Raw genomic sequence first — 11,445 nt, 5'->3', positions numbered from 1 at the left:
CTTATGGAACCAAATATCTCACATTTGTATTATATATAGATCATAAGATTTACACAGCTATTGATAGCATTGTGAGATTCAAAGCGAAAGAGCTTAATTTCTTCAAAAACTAGATGTCACAATCTCTGAAACTTTTTTAAAATAATGCATTTGATTTGTTTTCTGTGCCTGTCATCTTTTTAATGTAGCCAATTAAAACCCTGGAACCACAAAAAAGTTACTGCGCACTGTAAAAAAGAAGGATAGTATTACGGCAGAAAGGTTGTCCTCCATAAAATGTCCATGACCTCATCCACAGCAAGCTGTCAATGGTATGCTAAGCTAGAATTAAAAAGGTGCATTTTTCATGCCCACTATGGCAATGTTGCTGTAATCATAATGTGATCATGTGCTGTCTTGTAGCCTACCAGGTTATTCATGTTTTGGTTGTTGTATTTGAATCACTGATTATTTTCTGCCTGTGCGAGAGCATGCTATACATTTATTTTGTTTTGTGGGCTTATTATTTTCAGCTTTGGCCTGAAAATACTTTCAGTTGTATGGGCAGGTTGTCCTCCAGCATAGCAGATGAGTCAAGGTTTCATGATTTCTGATGTGTATTAAGAACAAGTGTATTGGTCCCGACAGTCTGTTGAAAAAGTTGTCTGCAATCACAAATCACCTAATTAGCTTAATGTTACATCCGGCTTTATAAACAAGCTATATTACCTAAGAAAAGTGGTCATGAGCTGGTATTGTCTGAACCTATGTATAGTTGTTTCCTATTTCATTTTGTGGTTTGCTTTTGCAGTAAGAATTTTGCTGGGGAAAACAAACTTAAAAGGTTCCGACAGTAGTGGGCAGTTGCGTTGCCTTTTGGCCTGTAATAGGTGGTGCAGTCATCACCACCAGGTGGCAAATGTGATCATTTTCAGTTAAATTATGGTAATTTTATACACCATAGCACAGTAGCTATCCTACAATATGTGTTAACCATGCGATTTTCACATAGATTTGCAAAAAAACCCCCAAAAAACCATTGACATTTGATTACGCTCATTCATTAAACATTGGGAAAATTTAAGCTTATAGCTAATATCAGTTCTGTATAGGGTATATCTTCCATCGCAGCACTTAACCTCACTAGCACTAGAAATTTTAAAGATTTAAATTGATCCTATTGTGGGACTTTTGCTGTTTATAGATGGTGCGACCAAAATGTCCGGTGCCGTTGACCGTAATCAAATGCTTTCGTCCTGTTACGTACTGTTAAAAAGCAAATTGTATGGGTTAGTTCTATTAGCTTATACTAACAATCATATGGAGACCAGTAAAGGCCAACAACACACAAGCATTTACTTCTTGTAAGTTTTATCACCACCACTGTGAAGTAAAAGTGGACAAACTTTCTCTGGGAGAAATGTATTGTTGAGTTCACGTGCACACACATTCAAAAGTTCCATTTTGCCCTTCCTAGCAATAGGCTACTCCAAAATGTAGGCCACCGAGACAACAAGGGACTTCAGGGTCAGTGTAAGATGATATTGTCTGCTTCTATTGATGACTGAAATGTGAGCTTTGGGGCTTTAATTCACACTGGAGAAAATATTATGAATTTAGACAACATTCATAGAAAATTAATGGCAGGCTCATCATTAATTCTATTTCCGGGCCATGGCAGCCATCTTGTGGCGGTGCCACTTGTGGAAGACTGTTTACACCAATCCAAGGTATTTTTTAACTATATTTATATACTATATTACAAGAATAATGTAACTATGTACACAAATGCAATATAGGTCAGCATGCAATGTATATATTACATTACATATTACATTACAGTATTACATTACCTTATATAGAGCGACATACTACAAAGTGCAGATCGAACACAGGGACAAGTGTAAAGAGGACCCTAGAGGACAGTACGGTTCCGAGTCCTAGCATGACCATTCAGATACAATTGGAACCCTTGAAGAATACATCAACTTAAACTAGCATGCCAAGGTTGGTGGCTAGAATATCCCGAGCACAACAATACAATACAACAATATCTATATCTAGATATAAGTACCATTATAATATTTGGCAATACAAGGCTAATCATTGTGGTGAGGCAGGGAGGGAAAGGTGCAGCCTGAAGGGATGAGTCTTCAGTCTGCGTTTGAAAGTGGTCAGAGATTGTGCTGTACTGACATCCACAGGAAGGTCTTTCCACCTCCATGCTGTCTGGGGCCAGGACAGACAGCAGTTGTGACCGAGAAGTGCAGGTGCAGCGAGGGGGAGGTGCCAGGCTTTCCAAGTAGCGAAACGGATATATCACATAGTCACCATATATTACCATTTTATCTTTTTGTTGCTAATAGAAATACGGGCATTCAATGGCCCGCCAGGCTTTGTTTGGAACTGTTTGAAGCCTAGATGAACCTGGTGACTGGCGCAGACCAGGCTAGCCGTGTAGCAAATGTTGCCCCAACATATACCTGATTTAAAGTAACTGAGCTTTGTGGTAAAAAAACCCCAGGGTTAGCGCTTAGATTAGCTCACCAACCCCGTAATCTTGTTTCGTAGTACATCCCCCAGCTCCATACTCAAATATGGTTTGACCAGCTGAAGCTATATTTTGAAATAGATGGTAGTTTATAAGTTCTGAGAAGAAGAGACAGAAATGGCACCCGATTAAAACATCTGTTTTGAGTATGGTATTAGCTCTATAATGATAATGCAAGTTCCTCATGTGGAAACAGGGCACTGCTCCCCCCAACTGTCGGAACGTGCAAATGCGTCAGACCACTGTGGATTAGAGTGCTCACGTGTCACCTGGTGGTGGTTGTGAGAACTTAGAATTACTATGGAAAAAATAACAATATGTCGCCACCAGGCAGAAGTGCAAAATGAAACAAAGCCACTGTAGTATTGCTACAGATAGAATGTATGGTTACTATACCCTGCTGAAAACAGCTCAAGTTATTTTTTGAAACAGCTGGTCATAGCTGGATATACACCAGAATACCCACTTGTTTTTTTCTTTTTGTCGTGCCTCAAAGCCTCATATATCCTTTATATCCCCCCGCCTCCCTTATCTCTCTCTCGCTTACAGTTATCAATGTAATTTTAGGAAGAAAAAAATCTGTCTGAAGGGCCCCATGTACGTTTTGGCTTGGGGCCCCCACAGACCCCAGAATTGACAGTCAAAGAAGCCATTTTGCGGCTGAGAAATATTACAAAAACAATCAGAGGCATAAACCGAATTATAGGCTTATCAAAATAAACCTCATATTCATTGTTTAATTTCAAATCCAATGTGCTGGAGTACATTGGGTGCACTGAGTAAGTGCATCATTCTGACCAGGTGTTTAGTATCGCTGCGGACTTTCCTCTAGACGCGGTAACGTTGATTTTTAAATTGCTCAAAAGAACGGCAATAATGTTCATCTACAGCATACATTGTGCAATACTTACGGAATGCACTGTGTGACTTCAAGACTGATCTCAGGAGGATGTTGATGACAACAGTAGTGATGCAGCTGAAATAATGATTTGAGAGGTGGAATGACAACAAGGCTACTGACCTTGTGGAGGACTGAAGTGCATGTGAAAAAAACAAACAAATGGAGTCTAGTGACCTTAGCCATAAGCATAAATCAATCAATGACATTTTATTACCACATGCCATATGGGAAGCAATGTACTTTACACAAGCAGTTCAGAATAAACAAAAAAGCAGCCACAGGAATCATACAACAACAGAAGTAACAGTATAGTGAATGCCACAAATCAAAATAAAGCCAATGAAATCAAAAGCTGCACTGAAAAGATATGTTTCCAGTTGCTTCTTGAAATTCTTATTTATGTCAGCTGGCAGGTTATTCCAGAAGCAGGGTACATGGAAATGGAAATCTGCTTTATTTAGTTCAAACTGCATTACTGATACTGTTCAGAGAAGCTCATATGTGGGCTCATTATGTTCCAGACAGCCAATATGATATGTAGATAATAGCATTCCTATGTAGTAATGTAGTACGTAAGTGCAGTAAGTGCTTTTGTAGAAGTATGCAATGGCAAAACGGACAACAATGATAATTTCTCCAGAGACATTCTAAGTAAACAATGAACATCCTATCAATGTTTCTCTGAGTTTCACATTTTTATAATTAGAAACTATAATGCATTTGTTTCGCTGGATTTTGAAAGATTTGATTGATTAATATTATGGGACTACTATGTCATAGTAATATGTAATACCAATCACCACCTTGAATGTTCTGATGAAAAATAACATTCCTACATATGTACTCACAAACATGTTAGCCAACATCGCCTTTAAAAGTCTCATCAGAGAAGATGATGTACAAAGTTTCCTGATGAAATTGCTCATTGTTTTGTGAGCCATAATATTCAGTGGTTTTTGTTTATGTTTTGCTATGTTTGTTTAAAGTTTTACAAATATGTACAAGGCTACTAGTACAAATATGGCAGCCAGTTAAGATAACCTGCTGAGGTCAATATAAGTGTTGATTTATTGGCCAGAGCTAACTGTTCAAATACATCATTGTCATGTTGCGCCAAGATCTGAAACATGTAATGTTCTGTTGAGGAAGGAAGTCATTAAAGTTGTTAGCCAAGGAGCCAACAGGTTAATTTCTCATTTCAGCAGTAGATGGCGCTATTACCCCATACAATAATACATAGAAATGGTTTTGTGTTTGTTACTACAAGCCAGGCGGGTCAAAGCATAATTGGCATAGCTCAGGGTTATAGAGGGTTCAGCTGGCAGGGACCCACATCTCATCACTCCCTCCCCAGTGACTCCCTAGGATCCCCCATTGGTAGCTGCTATTGTTACACTAAATGTCACGCAGTCACAACATTCTCTTTGTGTATGTCACTTTTTCTAACATCAGACTAAACAATGAAACAAAACATTTTAAATTTAAATGTTAAAAAATAAAAATGTTTTATCCCAAATAATTCAATTTTCAAGCCTTCTGCAGGCTGCCTTGTTCTACTGATTTTATGTGTTCATACATGCATTTGAGTTCTAGCCTGTGTGGGGTTTGTAGAACTGACTACTTGAGCCACAAAATTAAAATTATAGAAAAAGTGGGTATGTCAGGTATGACTTAAAGGGAAACCATTTATGGCAGAGCTATTTAGCCAAGAGCTGACCCCCAGGGAATGTGTATTTCATTTTTAATTGTAATTTTTTTTTACAATTTATAAGTAGGAATCTGGACAGCATCATCTTAACACCAATTAAAAAGAATTCATTATAATTTAAATGAAAAAATGAATTGGACCCCACCATTAAATCTGATTAATATATATATATATATATATATATATTTTTTTTTTAAATCCGATTTTTCCCTTTTTCTCCCAATTTGGTAGCCAATTGGACCCCGTCTGATTCAATTAGAGCCAGTATTAGATACACCGCCCACACCCCATCCCTCGGCGGCCCAAGCTGTAACCGTGATTCCGAGGCGCCCGAGGTGCTTGATTGGTGTGGCGATCTACTAACCCTGCCAAGTCCCTCCCTCTGGAGCAGCGAGCCAATTATTGCTGCTCCACGTGAGCCGGCCAAACTTGGCTTTTGGCAGGACCGAGAATCGAACCCCGGTCCCCGGTGTGCAACTGCAGCGAACTGCAACCGCAAGTCTAATATATTGTTTTTAATGTGCGGTTGAGTCCAGAATTTGAGCTAACACTACCTGAGATATTAATTGGACACTTACAACACCGCAAAGGGAGGGTGCACAAAGTACTGAAAACAGGGGTGCCAATAATTTTGACACTTATTTCTCTTGTTTCTCTGAACAATTATCATTAACAAATATAATTTCCCAATTGTTTGAGCATACAACACCACTGCAATGGTGATATTTTGCCCAGTAGGCTACTTTCAGAGTCTGATTATAAAGTGCAATGGCTTCAAAGTACAAACCATTGCCTAACACCAACTAGTGGTACAATAAAGTTGCTTAGTGCTTATTAAATTATCAAGAAATACACTGTTTGCAGAGACCTATATATTCCCTTGTAAAGGACATTATGAACATAAGGTATAATGCATTCTAATTTTGAGTGGGAAGATGAATTTGTTTGCAACCGATACACAAGAAATCCACCACCATTGTGGCCATTTCTTCATGAAATCCATGTATCCTGGAACCATATATAATGCTTTTGGCAACGAGACATTCTCCCAAAGTTTCAGATAAACCAAAAAAGTCCAAATTAGCTCACTTAAAAACCTGCTCACTTGCTGCTTGGTCTTTCTCATAATATTACGTGCATGCTACATATAGAACAAAGGCACCATCTAGTGGTGAGGGAGGATAGAACAAAAGAGACCAGAAATAGGCACACAAATCCAGGCCATTCCTTGCAGATTGTCCCAAAACTTCAGGGAGCCAGAGGGGACTAAAAAAAGGGGGGAGTTAATGTACAAACGTCTCACATGATTAAAATATATACATTTTTGACTGCTTTTTAGCATCATGCTATGACCACAAAAAGAGATATTCCATAAATGTGATATGTCATGCAGACGTAAGATGCAACACTAAGTTCTAAGATTCGAATGGTACAGCTTTAAATGTTTGGTTTTGTTCTGGAAAAATGAGAGGAGAAACTGAGGAGAAATGTGCTTAAAGGAATTATAAAATGGGTAGAACAAATCTCGCAATCTGATTGGTTAATAACAGTTATAAAAAAAATATATATATATATATATATATATATATATATATATATATATAGCACTGCTGTGATTTCTAATGCTTGTTTACAGTAGCAGCCATTAAAGCCAAAATGAAAAATCGGTAGATGCTTGCCGATGCACGTCAATAACCTTGCAACAATGTTTCCCAGGATTTGCAAGCTAGCAGGCACACAGAGCTATACACCGTCTCCACTTCCACGTGATTCAAATCCGATGCGGGTCTTGATTTGCGAGAGATTTGTGTCCGTAAGTGCAAGAGCTCTAGGGTGACCGAAACTTCTGGAGTGTGGGACCGGAGAAAGCAGATCAGCGCTTCTCCATAAATAAAATGAGTCGAACTACTGAACGTGATACCACTAATGCTGGACAGTTTTTTATTGCTTGCAGAATGGGCACGTTAAAATAAACATCAAAAAGGCATAAACTCGTTTGCTCACTCACAGTAGCTTGCAAGCTAACTAGCTAGCGAGTTTACTAACGTTGCAAAGCAACCATCTGACACTACTTATTAGCATGCGGTAACTACTTTCTTGTAAATTATTATTGTAATAAAATTGTTAATGAAAAAACTTTTTCATTGGATTGTGTCTATAATATGTATATTATTATATTCGGTAACCATTTTATAAAAGCAATATCTCACTGGTATATTGAAATTGTATCACAGCTAAGGGGCATTGTTCAGCACCCCACTGCCGGAGTTATTGCTTAAATACAAAATGTAAAAAGTTCCATGGTCCCAAGTTACTCAATTTAGAACATCAGTGAATTGAATGTCAGCGTTTTCTAGCGCATGAAAATGCATCCTATATTAAAGAACACAACTTTGTACCATGTGGCTTTAATTGTTTCAGGGCTATTTTTGGGAGGTGGCTCATAATCACTGATTAAGATCACATTACTTTGTGAGTGAATCCATAATTAGATAATAACGATTTGAATTTATTGAGTTTTATTTAAGCATAGATTGTTCCGCCATTGTCCAGCCCCCAGCTCTCCCGTTTCCTACTCACCTTCACGTCTCATACCAATAGCAACCTAGCTAGAGGATTTTTTGAGCAAATTTGTCTAAGGGTTGGTGTTTTTTATTTTGTAAATCACAGATATGTGAACATTGAATTGTATAAAATATTTGTTGGGTTTATGTCCAAAGTGTCAGGTGACTGCACACCTATGGACATTGGCTAAGTGTTGGACCAGGGTGTGCAAATGGAGGTTTGAAACCATGTGAAAACACCCAATAGGTTCAAGGTACTACTAGTTCTATCATTACCCAGTGTCTGCAGCCAGGCCCTTAACCACACACTGTAATTCTGCCGATTGTAGTAATAGTTTAACCCCCAACCCTCCCACCCCCTTATAAAATTATGCTGCCTACTTTCAAAAACCAAGAGCAGATACAAGGAGAGACCAATCAAAATAATGTAAATGTTATAATTTAATTAATAAAGGTCCCTTTAGGGAAACCCCTTTGTTTCAGACATCTGACTGGTAAACAAACCTTGTATCGTAAATAGGATTAAAAAAACATTTTTATGTAATACTGATAATGCATAAAGGTCCAGAAAAAGGGTCTGTCACATCCCAACTATTTGCAGTTGCTATTAACCTTTTATTCTGTACATAGGACCATTTTTGTACAAAATATGAAATCCAATGTTTTAATAGATACATACAACACTACATAAAACAAAGTACATTATATGTACAATATCAGATGAAGCCATTTAGTAGATTGCAAAGCAAAGGACACTTATGTTGGATTTTGGAAAGCATGTTAAAATTTCAAACCCTCAAGGGGTAGTGAACTAAAGCAGTTTCATGGAGGAAACATCACTAAAATGCTGTTCTGATTTTCCTGTATTCGTATCCAAGTCACTTGTGCCACTGCTGCAAAACAAGTAACAACAGATAGCATTGCCCACTGGAAAATGCCCTGGAAACCGACTTTTAAAAATCATTCTCTGCACTGAATTCATGCGATTGGTGGATTCTGTCAACGAAAAAAAATACAAACAATAAAATTCCAAAAGTGGTCATATGCAGTTTAATTTACACTGAACACATTCAACCAAACATTGACAACAAGCTCCAAAGAGAAAATAAAAACCTTGCAAGCGTCCAGGAATCACTTAACACAGACGTACTGAACACATGAAACAGTTCAGCTCTAGAGAAGAAACAACCAGTTTAACAGAGGTGGAAGTTCAAACAATGGTAGCTGTACAGACACATACATATTTAAAAGAACACCAACCTTCTCCTCTCTGTGTTGGGACACCTCTGGGATGGGAAGGAGTACATTGAGTAATCATGGCTGGCAGCAAGACAACTTATTTCAGCCGGGATCCATCATCAGGGCGTTCTTCAAGTCTGACAGGAAGTGCTCATACTGTAGGTAGTTGAACGGGCTTTCACCTAGTGCCGTCTCTAATGTTACAAATTTATCCATGCGAATCAACCAGTGAGAATCAATCCGGGAATGTTCCAGAAGTGCAGTCCCAACAGGTATACTGTTTTTGAAGATGAGCATGGATAAATATTTCTATTCAAGAGAGTGCATGCATGTTCACTTTTACAGTTTGACGAAAAGTTTGGATACATTGTTATTGTCTGGCATTGAATTCCATTCTGACTCTTAATATTAGGGAATAATATTTCATAATAACTTTACAATAAAGGCACTACGAAAAGAAAGGCTGTGCATTTCTACTAATGAATTCAGTCCTTTCCTGGGTGTGAGCTTTACTTTGATGGGAACAAACTCGCCCCAGCAAACCTGTTAGTTTTGATGTCTTGTTCTGGACACATCTACTTCCTGGTTTTGTCAGTTAGGGTCTGCATTGTTTCAATAGCAAGGGTGTCTTCTCCCCATGGGGAGAGGAACTCTGCAGAGTCATGCCCTAAAGGTGGCGGGGTATAGTGGCCTCCTCCAGAAGAATCTCAATGTCTATCACGGATAGGATTAGGCCCTTTCAGCGATATGGCACTTGGTGCGTCTATGGTCCACCTCCAGCAGGAACAGCTTCCCACAGCCCACAGCTATTACAGCACCCACAGTCCTTTTCAGTGGTACAAAAATAAAGGAAACTTCTTTTTTTAAGTTACAAAAGAGTCAAACTTACAAAAGAGAAAACTTAAATATATGTTCCAAAACCCATAAAAGAAACATGCCTTTTTGTCTTTTTTTTATACACTTTGTACAAACGCCAAAAAAAAAAAAAAAAAAAAAATCTGACACACTCCCAACACATTGCTCTTAAAAAGAGGTTTACCATTGTTTGAACCACCAAATACTCACACTCCATTTTAGGTAAACCTATGGCCTAAGAACCTGCCGAAAATCCAAAGTTAAAATGCAATTAAAAAAATTTTTTTTTTACTTGTTACAAGCAATTGGTATGGCACAAAATGAAGTATTTCCTACTGATGTCCGGGGGGGGGATCATTCCTCTTGGAAATCCTCTGGTGGGGGGGATCCACTTCTGTCATCTTTAGCATGACACGTCAAAAGGAAATATCTTAAATAAAAACACCAGAGTCAGAGAAACACACTCCGCACATAACCCTCCTTCACTTCTCATCCATCCCATTGGGGGAGAAAAAAAGCTGTTGCCGGGGTGAACAAAAACAGTCAGCTCTTGGCTCTTGGTGCCGTCCCTGGGGTTAAAAGAAAAGGTCAGTGAAAAGTCTGTCCCCCAAAGTGTCACTTTTATCCGGTATGTTCCCTTCGAAAGCCGGCAAAAAAAAAAACAGCCAGCGACCACCTCCCCTTGGTGCACATCCCCGTCTGTGGATGACCCAGCACAGTTCTCGGAACCAGAGCTCGGATGGGAAAACAAAACGCTTCTCTTATTTTTATTATTATTATTGTTGTCTTTTTTTACTTTTACGAAATGACAAGAAAATGTACAATCCAGGCACAGGTAACATTCAGGTCACAGGAAATGGAAAAAAGGAGAAATCAAATCAAATGGAACACCTGAGAATGCAGAAACCCTAATGACTGGAGCAGAGGGGGATGGCGAAGTCATGCGTCCACACTGGGGAGAGAGGGAGGGGGGGGTGGTGTGATTGGACGATTGGGGTGATACCCTGCCCTGTTCCAGCACCGCTGCTTTCGATGCGATGGGTTCTGCCGGACCGGGGCGGCGTGGTTTGGCGACCGAGGAGCCGGTCGAGTGGAACGTGCGGGCGTTGGAGGCGGCGGTTTGCGGAGGGGGCCCGGGGGCCTAGTGTCCATCGTGGGTGGTCAGCATGTCGTCGGCACGCCGATGGGTCTCCAAGGCTTTGACGGTGTAGATATCCTGAGGCAGCTCGGACTTGCGCCGCACCAGAGGCCGCTCCTTCTGCTGGTCCCTGCTCAGCTGTGCGAGGGAGAGGGAGGGTGGCGGTTACATTACGGGGTTACCAAAATCTGGAGCCCATTACATTCAATCACATTACAGTTATTTGGCTGACACTTTTATCCAAAGCGATTTACAGTTGATTTGACTATCCCTCCTGGAGAAATGTGGGATTAAGGGCCTTGCTCAAGGGTCCACAGCTGCACGGATCTTATTGTGGTTACACTGGGGTTTGTAAACCGCCAGAATTCTGGCTCCCAGTCGAGCAGCTTAGCCACTAGGCTATAGGCTGCCCTCAGTGCTTTTCTTCAACAATGACAAACAGTCAATAATATAACATATTTTCTTTGCGAAAGATCAAAATGCTATATTAGGATGGAGGTTGGAGATAAA

At 39.6% G+C, this 11,445-nt stretch overlaps 1 protein-coding gene across 2 annotated transcripts in view; it reads right to left on the bottom strand.

Annotated features, from left to right (window-relative positions):
* Window positions 1-8,725: 8,725 nt before the first annotated feature.
* LOC133128123 (serine/threonine-protein phosphatase 2A 56 kDa regulatory subunit gamma isoform-like) overlaps window positions 8,726-11,445 on the bottom strand; it is a 43,057-nt gene continuing 40,337 nt past the window's right edge. For both annotated transcript variants that reach the window (XM_061241427.1, XM_061241428.1), the window contains one exon: window positions 8,726-11,073. In XM_061241427.1, the coding sequence (XP_061097411.1) occupies window positions 10,939-11,073 (135 nt within the window). In that variant the 3' untranslated portion in view covers window positions 8,726-10,938. The remainder of the gene's footprint in view (window positions 11,074-11,445) is intronic.

Source organism: Conger conger, chromosome 5 (assembly GCF_963514075.1).
Source record: "Conger conger chromosome 5, fConCon1.1, whole genome shotgun sequence".
Classification (NCBI taxonomy): domain Eukaryota; kingdom Metazoa; phylum Chordata; class Actinopteri; order Anguilliformes; family Congridae; genus Conger; species Conger conger.
The sequence above is the reverse complement of the archived record's forward strand: the minus strand, read 5'-3'. Positions and strand labels throughout refer to the sequence as shown.